General features: G+C 39.3%; 1 protein-coding gene across 3 annotated transcripts in view; it reads left to right on the top strand.

The window, feature by feature from the left end:
- Nucleotides 1-18,263, top strand: part of trim37 (tripartite motif containing 37) — a 45,988-nt gene that overhangs the window by 16,581 nt on the left and 11,144 nt on the right. The window contains exons 11-20 of one of the 3 annotated variants that reach the window (XM_067432762.1): nt 1,615-1,665; nt 1,764-1,845; nt 2,910-2,986; nt 3,061-3,240; nt 5,493-5,607; nt 7,658-7,855; nt 8,663-8,799; nt 13,874-13,956; nt 15,628-15,834; nt 16,487-16,726. In XM_067432762.1, the coding sequence (XP_067288863.1) occupies nt 1,615-1,665; nt 1,764-1,845; nt 2,910-2,986; nt 3,061-3,240; nt 5,493-5,607; nt 7,658-7,855; nt 8,663-8,799; nt 13,874-13,956; nt 15,628-15,834; nt 16,487-16,726 (1,370 nt within the window). The remainder of the gene's footprint in view (nt 1-1,614; nt 1,666-1,763; nt 1,846-2,909; nt 2,987-3,060; nt 3,241-5,492; nt 5,608-7,657; nt 7,856-8,662; nt 8,800-13,873; nt 13,957-15,627; nt 15,835-16,486; nt 16,727-18,263) is intronic. The other 2 variants (XM_067432763.1, XM_067432764.1) reach the window with 2 other exon arrangements.

Here is an 18,263-nt window from a genome sequence, read left to right on the forward strand (position 1 = left end):
AGTTTAAATGGTCAGCGTCCCCGCGGGGTCTTAAAAAGTCTTAAATCAAAATATAAGGCCTTAAAAAGTCTTAAATTCGTGGAAGCATTGGGTTCTAGGTCTTAAATAATGTTAAGAAGGTCTTAATTTTCCTACGTCCATGTAACGCTACCTTAATGCTCATTGAAATGTTCCCACAGCGCATGTGTGGGTGTGTTTGTGTGTGTTTATGTGTGTGTTTGTGTTTATTCCAGGGTGTTGTAGTTCTTTCTTTCGCTAGTCCAACTATTGTTCGCTGTATTATAACTACAAATGAGACCAACATGCATCTTATATTGCAGCCAATCAGATTTCGTGTTATTGGCACGAGCCTCTTCGTGAAAGCGAAGGCGAACTTTTTACTTTTTTTCCTTGTGGGATTGAGCTATGAATAATTGCAAGTTTAAAATACTTTGTTCAATTAAAAAAAATTAATTAGCTTTGCAAGTAATTTAGTGATCCTGCATTTCCAGGTCCCGTTCTTCGCGTGTTTTCAAAGCTTTGATTATGTTTACAGTGTGCAATATAACATGAGTTCATGTTTCGCGTGTAAAAAACACAGTATTTTTCACACAATTGACTTATCTGTATAGCGCTGTTTCCTCTGTCCTAAAAACGGCCTGATGATTTCCTTGTTCTATGAAGTCCCTCCTTCAGATACACGTAACGAGTTCTGATTGGGCCAGCGCTTCCCGTGTTGTGATTGGACAGCAGCTTAGCGCACTTTGCCCGGAAAGGTCCCGCCTCTTACCATAACGGTGAGATGCAAGCGCTGAATGCGCGCTCTTCTCCACGTGGGAGAGCAACGAGACCACGCCCCCTATTTTGCGTGTTCTTGTGGGCGGAGCTTTAGTCAACAAGCGGTTCTAGTGACGTCATCACAGCAGGAAGTGCAGCGGTGTAGTCCAGACTGGCCGCTCGCTGTAGGCTTTGAAAGGGAACTTCTGTTAAATAAAATATCTCGCTTGGCATTGAACTTTGAGCTTTATAATTTTACAGGTATTATTTTATGCTCCAACAGCAACATTACACACAAACTAAAGTTTAAAAGAGGGAATCGCGAAGAACGGGGCCTTTAAAAAGGTCTTAAAAATAAATTTGACTTGGTGAAACCTGCAGATACCCTGATGGTGTAATATTTGTTAATTTGATTATGTACTTATTCATTTTCTTGCAAGTGCTGTCAAGATTAATCTCTGGTGCACTCGTTGCTAGAGCTCCGCCCACTCGCTGTTCTGATTGGCTGTGGTTTTTGATTGATTTGTGGCATCTCGTAAACACGTCGCTCCTGATGTGGACAGACAAGTTGCTTTTCGCTGGAATCTTATCGCGTCGCGTGTAGTTAGGACGCGGTGTTATACTGCCACTTCATGCAGAGACGAGATCTCCGTTAGCTTGAAGTTTTGTGTGAACTGTGAATAATAGCATGCACACCTGTAAAAATAAAAAATCTCCAGGCTTATAGAGCCATTCAGTCCCAGTGCCAACAGTAGGCTACTTCACTTAAAACAATGCTGCTTTATTAATAAATGCAAATTAACTTTCCCATTTCAATTTGCAAGATAAATCGCACAGTCATATCTCATTTGTTCTCAGTGAGCTGGTTCCTGCCTATGACTCCAGCACTTTTGTTTTGGCAAACTTCAGGTAATGACTCTCCCTTTGTCTCTCTTATTAATGTATTTCTTAAATGGTGCATTGGTTCTCTTGCGTGACTTGAATTGGTGTTGTCTCATTGCCTTTAGTACTCTGCGGCAGAGAGCCGACCCCGTCTACAGCCCCCCGCTCCAGATATCAGGCCTGTGCTGGAGGTTGAAGGTTTATCCGGTAAGTTTGGCATGCATGTCACATGGAGATAAATATAGGGTATGCGTGTGGCGTCACTGTCGGCCGGAGTGACTGCGGTTATGTCCACTGAGTGGCAAAAAGACTGAGCGGCTGCATTGGTTTTCAGCGTGAATGCCGCTAAAAAACAAGAGCTTTGAGATTGACTCTACAAGTAGATTTGAGAAGAAATCAGAGGTATATTTTTACAGACTGCTGAAAACAACAGCAAATGTACCATTTACCATCTTATATTCTGCATAATTGGATGTTTTTGAATAAACACTGACGATATCTGTTTGGTCAAGATTAGAAAATGTTTTGAATATAAATTATGAAAAATGGGCGGGAGTACCGTTTCTATGGTAACGCAAAACCCAATTTCAATGAATTTTGAGTTTGTAATCAAATGATACCTAATTACTAAAATATGTGATATAAAACGACGATTAAAAAGATATATTTTGGAGGATAATATACACCGATCAGGCATAACATTATGACAGGTAAAGTGAATAACTGGTTATCTCTTCATTAAGGCACCTGTTAGTGGGTGGAATATATTAGGCAGCAAGTGAACATTTTCTGACATTCGGGAAATTATTTCAATGCAGTTCGTGTGCAAGTCCGGAATAGAGATCAGCCAAAATTAAACAAAAAAACATCTAATTGTTTGTTTAGAGTACAAAACCGTCTGTTTCCGATTTATTGCCTGTCGAATTTGTGCGGTGCGAATTTTGAGGTTGCAGAGAAATACATTTTGGGAGCATTTGGAGCAATTTCGAGCCTTGATAATGTTACTTATTTTTCAGTTATTTATCTGGAGCTACCGGGACAGTGATAGTGGTCGAAATCGACTGGTTTAAACTGATACTTTTTTTTACTGATACTAAAACTGTTTGTTTTACCCGGGTTTTAACTCCAGTCATGCAGCAGCTCTTCTGCCACTCAGTCCGGCTGCGGGCGCGTGTTCTGGCGGGGAAGTGACGTCAGTGCATACCCTCTGTTGAAATTCAGATTTTAATTTAATTCTTCCTATTCTCACAGACTTTGTTTTTGTGGTTTAGGATGGCAATGGCGTTGTTCGGGGAAACTATCTCTCAGTTTTTCTGGAGTTGTCTGCAGGGCTTCCTGAGACGTCCAAGTAGGCCACGCTCCCTGCTCTTGTCCTCTCAAATAACTTATTCTCTCATGCCTAACTCATTGCATTCCTTCTAGATATGAATACAGGGTGGAGATGGTTCATCAGGCCTCCAGTGACCCCACTAAAAACATCATTCGAGAGTTTGCTTCAGACTTCGAGGTGGGCGAGTGCTGGGGATATAACCGGTTCTTCAGGTTGGACCTTCTCGCCAGTGAAGGATACTTGAATATGCAGACTGACACACTTGTGCTCAGGTGCGAGCTTGCATATTTATATTAGAGGGCTTTATAGCTCTGAAAGCTCCTTTAATATTAAAGGGGTCATGAAATGCATTTTTAAAAAGTTGTATAATGTTCTTTGAGGTCCACTGATAACCTCCGGGGACCCAGGAATAGACTTTTGTTGCTCTGTAGTAGACATTATATTTGAGTGAATTTCTCTGACAACACACATCAGTTTTAAGCAGCCGTGGTGTCCTGTAAAGAGCACATTCAAGGCTTTTCAGAAATACCAAGTGTTTGGAGGTTTCACAATGACGACAACTTCTCATTGGTCTTTCAAAAATGACTGACATTAATTTAGTGATCAAATTAAAACTCTTATGGAAAGATATTTTTGTAAATATTGCAGACAAATTTTCAAATTGCTCGTCATAAATCCACATCTCAGGACAATGTTATGGGGTTTAAAATTAAAATATGACTTCCTGCTACAAAGCATGTTAATCAGGCATTTTGGGAGACAAATACATTTTCAATATTCCTATAAAATATTAGATATTATTATGAAAATTGTGCCAACTACTACTCCCATTATTACACTTCTTTTTTTCATTACACGTTGCCTCAAGAACACATTAATTTAATTGCATTGAATGGGAAAACCCGCGTATGGCCATTATACACACATATTGCATAAAGTAAAATGGTTTATCAGATCATTCTGTTATATTTTTCATATTTAGCATTGTATATTTATACAAAGTTTGGTATAAAATCCTGAAAACTAAAATTGATTAGTGATTAAAAAAAAAAAAATCCCATTGTTTTTGCTTTTCATGTCTATTCATCTTTTTTTAGTCCTGGTGTCCTCTACACAGCATAACGTGAATAAAATATATTTTTCCCCCCCAAAAAATCTAATGCTCTAAACAATTATAATGACATGAAAAAATATTCAGTTCAAATTTTTTTTCCTGGTTTTGTGCATCAAAACCCCCAAAATTTCTATCCTGTTTTTGACCCTTTCGTTGAAGCACTCCACTTTGATAGGCGTGCCGCGTTTAAGACGTCCATTGCAATGATTGGGTTACTCCGTGTCTACAGACGCAAGCAACACGACAAAAGTAAATAAAACCCATTACAATCAGTGATGCTGTCTACACTGGATGCGGCACAACGTGACACCACGAATTGATGCCCTGTTCCATTTCTGAGGTACTTCTGACACCAAGGACAAATGAATTTTCAATGGTTGCTTTGTCACCAGTGTGGACACAGTGGATTACCTACGTTTTTTCAGAAGTGTAGAGAGCTGTATTGGTATATAACTCAGCTGGAGTCGGTCCAGTCTAGTTACAATCAGCAATCAACAACCTATAAGAGGTCAGTGCTAAAGATTATCGTGTTATTTATTTATTTATTTTTAAATTTTTATATTTTGCCCCGTGACCACGTTGTTTGCTATTCTGATCAGTTTTGCAAATATATCTATCAGTTTGCAAATATATATTTTTACATGTGTATTTAGATTTTGGATTCATGCATATAATTTTTTGATCTGTGACCGCACTATTTTCAACGGGAATTTAATCCCATAGTCATCGACGCTTTGACAAGAAAGACAACGCAAATTGTGTGTTTTTCCACACACAATGTCTCATAATCCTCAGAGGCATCTCTATTGCTTTGTTGATGGAGTAATCATGTTTGTCTCACTCGTATTCACCAGTACATGGCATGCACTAATTGGTGGGCGGAGCTAAAGAGACACTGATGCAGGTGTCAATTTTCTTCTGCAGAGGCGGTCTTTCATTGCACGTATTACGTCATACTGAGATGAAGTTCGAAACGAGTCATTTTGGGAGCATGGTTTCAATAACAGCTGTTTTTGGATAAACAAGGAAGTTTTCAGTTTTTTATAGTATAATGACCTCTTATATGACAAATAAGCTCAAGGAAAATGTAATTTCTCAATTTATGACCCCTTTAATATTAATTTTAGCTAATTTACTAGTTATTTACTGTTATTGGAACTTGTTGCATAGCCTGCTTGTGTTCAAAAACAACTTAACTTTTGATTAAACAGTGTCTTCAACATTATTCAACAGTATTCAAAAATACTGGAAAGGTGGGGCTTGTTGTAAAAATTTAGACATCCTTCCAACTCAGATGGGTGCAAGAACATGTCCTGTGTGAACCATTTCCTCTGCTTTTATGTCACGGATACAGGGGTGCATGCTGTCTTGTTCTTTTCTCATGCTCTGCTTTTTCCATTAATGTCACAGGTATCAAGTGCGATCACCTACGTTTTTTCAGAAGTGTAGAGATCAGTATTGGTATATAACTCAGCTGGAGTCGGCCCAGTCCAGTTACATTCAGCAAATCAACAACCTGAAAGAGGTCAGTGCTAAAGATGCCGCTATTCTATGTAGGCCTGAATACAGCCTCCTTAAGATCTGGCTAGAAGAAGCTACATTGTTTCATACCTGAACAGAATTTGTAATTACTTTTTAGCTTTCTTCTTTACAGACTGAAGCAAATGTAATTATGAGTGCATTTGCTGTTCATGTAATATTAATTTTTAATATCAATTCATGTAATATTAAGTGACATGTGTTGCCTTTTAATGTTTTTAAGGTCAACTAAATAGCCCACCCAAAAATGAAAATTCTGTCATTTACGTCATTCCAAACAATATATGCTGCACAATATATCGATTTCGCAATGCGCCGATCACATAACATGATCTGTGATGTCAAGTGTACGGATCATAGTTGATACGTACGAGCAGAACGCATGTCATTTGTGGATTAATTGCAAAGTTTAACCATCATAGATTGAACATTTATAATTTTCATGTGTTTTTAAGTCGTATCAGAGCCATGCAAACAGCATGTGAACACCAAATTCAGTTCTCTTTCTCTCTTTTTGAGCACTCAAAATGAAGTCAAAATGCCCGTCTCTGTGAGTATCCTCATAAGCACAGTCGGTTATGTTGTGTAAACAACTGAGAAAGGAAACAGATGTGTGTCATTTATATTAGATCTGTGCGTTCATCTTAAAGAAGACCTAATTGCAGCCTAATAAACCATTTGCTCTTTGTGTCACAACAACAAAAGATGGAGAGAAAATGACTTTAACAAAGAGAAATTGTGTTAATTAACTTTGTTTCATTTATACAGTGAAGAATGTTATTTTACATTTGATTATTCAATTTCTGTACCTGAATACTGTTAGATTTATCTGAAAAACATAAAGCATTGCTTATTTCAACTGTATCTTTCTTCTACTGTATCTATCTATGTTTGTAACTTGTTTATTATTTTCTATACAGATTCTATTACAGCTCCTCCACAAAATCTGCCCAATTATTCTAGAACGATTCATTCTTTTCAAATAGAGCCATTCAAATCATCTGGGGAAATCTTTTTACATTTTAAATCGCAATATAGATCACAGAAAAACTAAATATAAATATTCAAAATAAAATATTCAAAATATCTTCTTATAGAGACTGATCTCATGAAATGGCGTATGTATGATATGCCAATTCGAATGCCATTTTGGCGTGCTATCAAGACGCATAATCGCTTTTTAGCGTGTTTATCAACACCGTTTCATTCTATCCCCCTACACTGCCCCTACCCCTAAACCGACCCAACACACACACACACACACTGCCCATAAACCTACCCATCACACACACACACACACACACGTTTGTTTTTGTGACATATGGGGACATTGCATAGGCGAAATGGTTTTTATACTGTACAAACTGTATTTTCTATCCCCTTACACTGCCCCTGCACCTACCCATCACACACACACACACACACACACACACACACACACACACACACACACACACACACTGCCCGTAAACCTACCCATCACAGGAAACATTCAGCCAATTTTTTTTTTTTTTTTTTTTTTAACTCATCCTGTATGATTTATAAGCCTTTTGAAAAGTGGGGACATGGCTAATGTCCTCATATTTCACCCTCTCCCAGTAATACCTGTCATACCCATGCCATTATACACATTTGTGTCCTCATATGTCACAAACACATACCCACACACACACACACACTGCCCCTAAACCTACCCATAACAAGAAACATTCTGCATTTTTACATTTTCAGAAAAACATAATTTAGTATGTTTATAAATCCATTTACCTTGTGGACACATAATGGTTAGTTTCGGCGTAGACATACACGCGGAATCACACGGCGTAGACATACACGCGGATAGCTCAAAATGCGTACAGAGAACAAGCCACTTGACTTTAGAAAGTGGCATGTATGTTTACGCAAAATCATGATGTAATGTTGTCTTATAAGTATAACAAAATTAGGTTGAGTAAATGACAGAATTTTCATTTTTGGTTGGACTACACTTTTTCCAGAGTGTCATGTGATGTTTGTTCTGGTATACTTCTGTTCAGAGATTGGCCATAGAGCTTTTCCGTCGGCAGAAGTCGCGGAGCTCCTCTCCACCTGATCACCGTCTCTGCCCTACGACTTCCTCCGGCAGAGACTCTCGTCAGGGAAAGAGCTCCGTACTGGAGGAAGGCAGTCAGGCACCTTCATTAGGGACGAAGGACGATGAGGATGAAGAGAAGACCCAGCATGATGACTCTAATGTAAGGCCATAGCTACTTTTTATCATTTTAGCTATACAATTTTTTTTTCTTCCCTTTGGAAACTAGAAATTTGTTGTTTTTTCACTTTCATAAAATATTATCCACCATTTCATCACAGCCCCAACACTGCATAAAATGCTTTTCTTACTTATTATTTTTGTCTTGTTTCTAGTCAAAATACCTAAAGATTCTTACATTAAGAAACATTTACTAGACAAGTAAAAATTATTGTCTTGTTTTGGGGAAAAGTAACTCGAAATTAAGAGAGTTTTTGCTTAAAATAAGCAAAATAATCTGCCAGTGGGGTAAGCAAAATAATCTGCCAGTGGGGTAAGCAAAATAATCTTGTTTTAAGATTATTTTTCTTACCCTGCTGGCAGATTATTTAGCCTGTTTTAAGCAAAAACTCTCTTAATTTTGAGTTACTTTTTCCCAAAAGTAGACAATTACTTTTGCTTGTCTATTTAATACTTTTTGTTTTAAGAATTTTTAGATGTTTGAACTAGAAACAAGACAAAAATACTAAGTAAGAAAAGCATTTTTTTGCAGTGAAATCTTTGATTCTCTTGCATCATCATCATCCTCATCCTCATCATCATCATCATCATAATACATGTTCTTTTAGGCATATAACATTCAAAAATGACACTCACTGTGATCTCTAAAGAAAACAAGCATACATACAAATGTAATGTAGTGATCCCGCAGCCCTTACAGCCAGATCATTTGAATAATTTTCATGCTTGGAGCTATTTGATGTTGTATTACATGCATTATGATCAGTTTGATGTGTTGATGCAATGTTAGGAGTTGTCAGACGGGGATCTGGAGGTGGACTGTCTAACTGGAGATGAAGATGTCAATCCTCTGGATGGCAGTAGCACCTCTGGGAGCTCCACGGCCACCAGTAACACGGAGGAGAATGACATTGATGAAGAGACCATGTATGTACTTGATTTACTGAAGCACAACCCCTTGACATTTAGGCCTTATTTGCACTGCATATTTCAAGTGACCCAATTCCGATTGTTTGTTTTTATTCTTCCTCCCATGTGGCAAAGATCGGATATGACCCACGAACATGTAAGCAGGAAAAAAGCGCATGGATTCTGACATTCTCAGATCGGTTTCAGGCAGAGGTGGACAGTAACTAAGTACATTTACTTGAGTACCGTACTTAAGTACACTTTTTGAGTATCTGTGCTTTACTGGAGTATAATTTTTTCTGGATACTTTTACTTCAGTACATTTATCGACAAATATCGTACTTTTTACTCCTCTACATTTCTATCTATGGCGAAAGTCGTTTCTGCAGCAGCTCTGAAAGTCGGAGGATGATTTTTTTCTTCTCTAAAAGGTTTTTTGTTGTTGTTGTTTCAGACAGTCTGTCAGGAATCACTCTTATAGGGTGATATACATTTCCCCAACTTTTTTTGAACAATGATCAGTTCATAGCAAAATGGAAGAAGACGGTTCTTAGGCAAAAGTGTGTGTACCCATAGGCATACTTTGAAAGTATGTTTCAGTTTAAAAACAAATCAAGATTTGTTTAGTTGGCATACACTTGGTGCATGTCTTATAAAATATTAAAAATATAAACATCTGGGAGAAAGAGAAGAGGAAAGTTGGGAGAATATCAGATGTGTATTAGTGTATTGGATCCGTGCATTCGGCCTTAAAGTCACATCAGCTTTATAAAGAGCTTTGTAACTTTTCTACAAGTATTTAAATGAGTTTAAGTTAGTCGTATGCTAGTGTGTCAGATGGAGCATCACTAAATGACTTAAACCATGATGGCATAATGTGCATTTATACAAAAATAATAAAATAATGCAATGGCATAAAAAAGGAAATTTACTTTGATACTGAAGTACTTTTGAAAACAAATACTTCTGTACTTTTACTTCAGTAAAAATCTATTTTTACAACTTTCACTTGTAACGGAGTAATATTTAACTAGTTGTGCTTTTACTCAAGTAATAGAGTTGTGTACTTTGTCCACCTCTGGTTTCAGGCCTCATTCATATGTGGAAATAAATCTGATATGTCATTGAAAAAAAGTGACTTTTTGAAACATTTCTTAGTACAGATATATATAGCAAATTAAATCTCTCTAGTTGACTAGCAGAGTATTAGTTTCACTGGTTTGTCTTAAAGGGATAGTTGACCCAAAAATGAGCCTGTGATGTTTATCTGCTGACCCCCAGGGCGTCCCAGATGTAGGTGTGTTTGTTTCTTCAGGAGAACACAAATGAAGATTTTTAACTCAACCGTTGCTCGTATAATGCATGTCAATGGGGTGTATTTCTATGAGAGTAAAAAACACACAGACATACGAATCCATAATAAACCCTGTGGCTTGTGGAGACACTCTGCGAGAAACCCAACCGTATTTGTTATTTTTTAACCTCATATCAGGCGAATCTCATCTAGTATTCCCAGCACCATTACTTTCATCGAATAAGGTTAAAAAGACCGGCAAAAGATATGGATTCGTATGTCTGTGTGTGTTTTACTCTCATAGAAATACACCCCATTGACATGCATTATCCGAGCAACGGTTGAGTTAAAAATCTTCATTTGTGTTCTCCTGAAGAAACAAACACACCTACATCTCGGACGCCCTGGGGGTCAGCGGATAAACATCACAGGCTCATTTTTGGGTCAACTATCCCTTTAAATAGTGGTCTGGAGCAGAAATTATCCCGAGTGCTCGTTCTCGCTGTTGTAAGTGACAGTGGTTCGTGCACAGACACACACTATTCGTTAAAGTGAAATCACAAAATAAAAGTATTTTCTTACTATTTGGAAACAACATAGCAGTATTTCGTTCTTTAAACTGCTCAAAGATGACTACAGAAGTCTTGTATTATAGTGCATTGAAAGTCATATCGACCATTTTATGTTCCTTTTTTATTTCTTTTTTGGACTTGACAATCTCCATTAATTTTCTGTTATATTAAGGTGTGGCTTGGAGATTCTTTTTGAAGATTTTTATTTAAACAAAAAGAAACTGAAGCATAAAGATGATTAAATAATGACAGGATTTTAACATTTTTGGCTGAACTCTTAAATAATAATAATTAATTAGTTACGTTTTACATATAGAAGGGGGGGAATCTCCTCAACCACCACCAAATGGTTATTTCTTTTAACCCAGTTAAAATCAGGTGTTATTATTATTATTAGTGCTGTGAATTTTATTAAATTAACTAGATTAATAAAATTATCTGTGATTTTTTTTTTTATTGCAATTTAAACACTTAAGTTTTTAATATATTTTATAATTTTATAATTAATCTCCAAATTAATGGAGATTTTTTTATTTTTATAAATGAACTCGAAATATGAGAAAAATATAACTGATCAGTGAACAACTTTATATATGCAGCTTTATATATACACCATGACGAAGGCATGTAAAGCCGCAAAGCGTAGGTCTACCTGTCACCAATTTTTTTAATGTTTATGGCATGAAAAAATAAAGGCTTTTAAACTTTTTCAACACACCCATCGAGTGCCTTGGACTACCTTTGCTTCTGAGCTTTATATATGGCTGATCCAATTAGATGGTTAGAGTCAGAATTATTTCATTTTATAGTAGTTGATGGAAAGCAGCACTTAAAGAAAGCCTCAAGCTTCAACTGTGATGTAGATCAAGTAGATCTATTAAAGTGTTTCTGGCAAAATCGTGATCAGCTCTAATAGCGGTTTCCCTTAAAGCAGTACTCATCATTTAATTTACATCCTCATGGTGTGGTAAATTACTAGTGTACTAAGATTATTGCATAAGGGATGGTGCTTTGTGTGCCACAGGGTAACAGCTGTACCCTCCCCATGGCTGGAAAACAGTTTAATTAGGGCTGCTACCGCATTTGTGACAGGCAGCACTTCGTACTCTGTGTTTAACCAGCTCTGAAGAGCTGTTCTTTCTGTCCTGTCCTATCACGATGTGGGAAAATGAGCACTATTGGCAGCTTTGACTTGTGTAGGCTCTGTGAGAGTGCTCGTGTTTCTGTAGTGAGGTGTTGGAGTCAGAACCGCACATGTTTCTGCTCATGCTACCGCCCGCTCATACGGCTCTCGAACACACACACACACACACACACACACACACACACACACACACACACACACACACACACACACACACACACACACACACTGTTCCAACCAGATGAGACGAGTGAGTCATCAGAGCCTCTACCTCCTGCTTACAAATGCTCGTTCTCTCAGTCTCTGTGCACACACACACATGTGCACTTTTGTTCTCAGGCCCACGCACATTCTCTCACACCTTTGACTCCATTTGCTCGAGTGTTTTGTGTGTGTTTTGTAAAGGTGCCCATGCACTAACTGTTACCCGGATGTTGGGAAGCCCACTTCCTCAGGATAAAGTAGGGGAGAGGGGGAATTATGAGGTTAGGACCTGTTTACACCTGATATTATCATATCAAATGCATTTCCTGTCACCTCTTGAGGCTGCATATTTTTTCATTTGATGTGATTTTTCCATCAAATGAAAAACTTTCTCCCAAATAGGCCCATCATCCGGCCATTCGCCCCTAGCCGTGCGCAACAGACACTGTACTATGGTGTACTATGTACTACACTGTACTTGGCCATCTTTTCGTTAACTTATTACAATTCACCTTTCTCCTTACGTTTTCTGGTAGCCATTCTGCCGCAATTTGATTTTGAAATCCAGGGACCAATTACAAACTGGCTAGTAGGCCGACAAGTCTTCCTCAGTTTTTTTTGTTGTTGTTGTTTTTTTTGCCAATCCATCCCTGCCTTCAGGATTCAAACAAGTTTCTGAAAGTTTTTTTTCTTCCCAGTATGGCCCTGTATGACATCATAAAGGCCGGAATTCCTTGTATGGGCACCCGGATGAGCGCGCACACACACAGATACACACACACACACACACACACACACACCATCCAGAGCAAGAGCGTGTCTATCAACGAGCTTGATTCGGTTTACGGGAGCCGCAGGCGGTGAGAGAAACTGCATCAAATGTTTGTGTTTTGTTGGCAATCGATGCATGAGTGCATATAATGTGAACAACACCAACATGTGTGTGTGTGTGTGTGTCTTTAGCTCCGCCCAGTGCACTCCTCCACGAGCTCAGCTGTTTTCAGCAAGAATCGGTTCAGTGTATCTGTCTTTTATAAATCTGATAAACTAAAGACTCTTGTGAGATATGAAGGATCAACACTACTCTACAGATACTCAAGATTAACACCAGACTGGCACAAACTGTGTTATGACCCTTTAAAGCCGCAAATACCTGCTATTGTACATACATCCTTGTTTTAGCGCAGTGGTTGACCGTTTAGTAGGCGGTTGGTCATTTTGATGACCAACCGATGTGATTTTACATTTGATTTACATTTATACTAAATTTTCAGCTATAATTTTTTTCAAATTGAAGGAGGATTTATTTTAATTGTATTAATATTTTTCTCAATGTGTAATTATTTTTAATTTAAAACAAATTCAATTGGTGTGGCCAGTGCACATACAAGTAGAGCAAGCAAACATTTGTTTGTCATATCCGTGTGGAGTCGAGGCTCTCCACTTCTATAAATACTGTAGTGGATCAGTGCAAAGAACCGCTGGAGAGGACTGAGTCATTACATGGTTGAGCCTGAGACAATAGTGCATGTGTTACCCTAACACACACACACACACACACACACACATACATACATATTCAGCAGTAAGTTGGAGCAGCCATCACCCCCTGTGGAGAAGCTTATTTCAGACCGTACCACTTCTCACTATTAACAGGGGGAGCCACGCAAATGAATCCAGGTCTATTCAAATCATGTGGCGATACTGGGGACATACTGCCCGGCACGCCACATTCAGCTCCATTGACATCCAACAAATCATTTAAAACCTTTCCACATATACGCCAAATATTAGAGCTGATCTGGGTATGCATTATATATGTGTTTACACTCCACTAGTAGAAATAATACAAGTGTGGAATGTTTCCGTCTGTTGTAGGTCTGGTGAGAACGACGTGGAGTACAGCGGGAATCTTGACCTCGAGGAAGGTGAATTACCCGACGATGTTGCCGGGGCAACAGGTGAACCAGATTTTCTCCGTCCATGCGCCCTCACTGATGCTAATAGTGCCGTTTCTCTAATGAAAAGCGAGTGTCATGCATATGGCAATCTGGTGTGTTGAAACACTTGGCTTTGAAGTGTCATCCACTGCGACACACTGTTAATCAGTTGTAGTGATGTAACCGAGCCAAATTACCATATCAGCCTTTGAGGATTTACTGCAGAATCTGCGGTTTAATACGCTGTTAGAGCTTCTGCTGGAAGACTGTTCGTGTTCACGACTTAACTCCCTAAAAATAAACTTTTAACTAGAACTATAATGTTTTTAGAGTTGACTCGGCTGTTAAAGTTGGCCTGAAACAGAAGTGGCAATCATCTTTTGAGTGAAAAATGGCTTCTCAAATGAAAGAAAATCGAGGACAAGACTTTATTTTGTCCATCGGGAATTGATTGGATTGTTGGTTTGTTGTCATTTGCTAATTATCTTTTGAGTGACTTGTGTGACATTTTAAATACAACACTGTTTCCAAATTTAAATTGGATATACTTAATGTTGGATGTATAAACCTGAAGACAGGGTTCAATTAAAATTACTTGTATAAGCAACTTTCACAATAAATGTATGTACCGGTAAGCAGCTTGTGTACCGCATTAGGAATTCTGCTCTACACACCCAGTGAGCGAGATAAAGGGCACTATAGTGAGAGAAATTCACTAGCAAGATACAAAGAAAACACATACAATTCTGAAAGGTATGTATAAGGCAAACAAGGTGAGAAAAGTTTAGAAATTAAACGGTTATATTGTTCGGTAGTCTTAATCCATTTTTGCTTTGTCTTTTAATTATCTGAAGTTTTTCTGGGGACCCCTTTGAACCTTCTGGAGGACCCCCAGTTTGAAAACCCCTGCCCCATACTAAAGTGTTAAGACTTTTTATGATTTTAAGAAAGCTGATTGCAGGGATTGTTTATCCGCACACACATTTGTCGAGCCTTGCTAGTGGATTTTGTTTTCAAGTGCTTCAGTCAGTTGCATTGTCACAAAAATTCGGCTGCATGTGGACGGCGCCCCTCCTGATGACTCATATTACGGCTGCGTCCGAAACCTGGAAAATGCTGTCTTCGGAGGACACATTCGAAGCATGAAAGGCATCAATCCACGTCTGAATTTAATGTTAGCTTCACTTCCTGTTTCCTGAGAGACCTTCATCTGATCGGGTTTTGAAGGCAGCATACATGTATCCTTTGCTGCCTTTGATATTCCACAATCCTCTGCTTTCCATTCAGTGACAGTTGAGCTGGGGGAAAAAGATGGAATCCGAAAGTTGCGTTTGTCAGTTTCTGTGTAAATGTATGTTTTTTACCAATATAATCCACTTCTGATGTCATTTCTAACGAGAAATGACTAATGTAGTAATTAAATATGTGTTTAGTTCTCACCAAAGCTCGCTCTATTTTGCTGTAGATCATTAAACTGTTACACTGCCTTAGAAGTCTGTCCGAAATTAGTTTTGTGAGGTGCCTTTATGCACAAAACGCTGCCTTATAAGCCATTGCCTGATAAGGCAACGAGTCAGCTGTCTAGGTTTTCGGACGCAGCCTACATCACACGGACTGTGCGTGAATACTTTGTATACTTTGGTCTTAATGGTACTCTAAGTTCTGTACTAACTGTCTCCCCCTGCTGGTCAGGAGATTCTGGTGCCGGTGCCCGGGGTTCAAGGCGTGGGGCCGGTGCAAGTTCAGCCAGCCTCCTGGAGATCGACCCGGTCATCCTCATCCAACTCTTGGACCTGAAGGACCGCAGCCATGTGGAGTCCCTGTGGGGGATGCAGCCCCGCCCCCCTACCTCTCTCCTCCAGAGCCAAGGTGTCAATCATGTCATCAAAATATTAAAGGGTTAGTTCACCCAAAAATGAAAATTCTGTCATTAATTCCTCATGTGGTTGGACACCCGTCAGACCTCCGTTCATCTTCAGACGAAAAAAACTAAATAATGACTTGTATAGTGATGGCCAATTGCAAAACAGTTTTGAACCGTTATGAATCAGCGTATTGATTCATGATTCAGATCGCCAATGTCACGTGATTTCAGTAGTTTGGCAGTTTGACATGCAATCCAAATCATGAATCAATTCACTGATTCATAATGGTTCAAAACTGTTTTGAAATCGGCCCATCACTATAAAAGTCATTATTTAGTTTTTTTTTGCACACAAAAACTATTCCCGTCACTTCATAAAATGATTGTAGAGCCGCTGTAGTGAGATGGGCTTTGTAACGACGTCTTTAGTGCCTTTATGGGTCTTGAGAGAGGAAATGGCATTGGTGTCAATGAAGGCCTTTCTGAGCCATCGGATTTCAACACTAATATCTTCATCTGTGTGTGAAGATGAACGGAGGCCTGACGGCTGTCCAACAACATGAGGAATTAATGACAGAATTTACATTTTTGGGTGAACTAACCCTTTAACTAAATAAAGCTCTAAAGTGGCTGTAGCACCTAAAGTCAGTATGATTCATGACTCATTTAAACATGTTTAATTGACAGCTGCTGCGGTGCCTTCTCGTAAGGAGCGTGAGCGTCGCCCTCAGGCAGTGCGTCGGTCAGCCCCGGACTCAGGGGTCCTGATCAGACTGAAGGCTCAGATGGCAGAAGTGCGCAGTAAGATGTCAGATGTGAAAGGGCAGCTGGAAGCTCGCAGTGGAGCCGGTCGAGCCTCGGACCACGAGCACGGCCCCTCCATGGACATCTTCAAAGCGCCCGTCTCATCACGACACTCTCGCAGTGGTATGCCTCAAAGCCTTTTTATTTTTGGTATTTTTGCTTTGGTTTAAGCTTGGGACATACTTTGCAAGAACAAAGAAATGTTTCTCGTTTTCTCGAGGTGGCAAGAACAAGAACAAAGTTTGTTCTGCCAGTACATTCCATACTTCACCAGAAAAGCAGTTGCCGATCGTCTGCGTTTTTCCGCATTAGCCACGCCCACTTTAAATGTCTGACCAATCACACGATAGTTCTCGGACACCCGTGAGAAAAAAGTTCTGCTCAGGCGATGTGTCGAGAACAAGCTGCGAGAACTCCCAAACCAGGGCTGAGAACAAAATGACGTCACGTTGTTCTCGCATCCCTGAGAGCAAGAACGTTTTTCTCTGTTCTCGCGGAGTATGTTGAAGCCTTTAGACCAGGCGTGGTCCTGGAGGATTTTAGTTCTGACCCTGCTCCAACACACCTGTCTGTAATTATCAAGCAGCCCTGAACACTATAGGCTTGTTCGACTTCACCCAGTGATGCGCAGACCGATCGGCGGCTGACTTCAAGCAGGGCATGCCTGTTCGAAATTTTGTCCGACTTGAGGCAGCGTCGATGCCATGTGACTGACGTATGTCAACAAAGTACCGCTAGAGCGATTCGACACTAGCCGGTGCAGATTCTCAAGAGCTGATCCAGGATTGGCCGGATTCACCGCATGACAGCGATCACGTGCGTTTCGTGTTTATTCTAAAACCATATGTTACATTAATGCTCACAAATCATTTATTTATAACAGTAAAACCTCTTTTAATGTAGTCGCGATGTTATATTGTCATGTTTATCAAAACTAAAACTAAAAAAAAACGTTGACAACACTTCATTGATAGTGTAGGTTTATATGTTGAACTTAAATCTTGTCCATATAGACGCTTTATTAAGCAGTACATACAGTATTGAATGAAAATGTCGATTTGATTTGGCTAGTTTGATTTGGATAGTTTATATAATTAAATATGACCTAATTAATTAATTTTATTTGTATATTTAGTTAAATAACTTGGATCATAATTTTAGTGTCCCCACCTGAGCAAGCCAAGCCAAAGGCGACAGTGGCAAGGAACCAAAACTCCATCAGGGCATGATGGAGAAAAAGAAACCAGACTCAGTCGGGGTGCCAGTTCTCCTCTGGTCTATTATTAAACAGTGTATAATTATTATTTTGGCAACCTTGCAGGTCATAAATCATATTAGATGGGAATATTCAAAATTTTGGGTATCACGCAAGAGACAGGTAACTTTAGCTGTGATAAAGTTTGCAAACACAGCGCAAGCGTCACTTGCGTTTCCGTTTGCAGCTCCTCCCTGCCTGCGCACGCGGCTACTCTTGCCAATCGGATGCATCCAGCCTTAGCCGATGTCGAACACACCTAAAGATTAGCTGGTTCAGGTGTGTTTGATTAGGGTTGGACCTTAAATCTGCAGGGTGGTAGCCCTCCAGGACTAGGGCTGGACACCCCTGGTTTAGACAGTGCGATTGGAGAGAGGTCAGTATAAGCAAAGTGGGAGAGAGAAG

This window comes from Pseudorasbora parva, chromosome 23, assembly GCF_024679245.1.
Source record: "Pseudorasbora parva isolate DD20220531a chromosome 23, ASM2467924v1, whole genome shotgun sequence".
Lineage (NCBI taxonomy): Eukaryota > Metazoa > Chordata > Actinopteri > Cypriniformes > Gobionidae > Pseudorasbora > Pseudorasbora parva.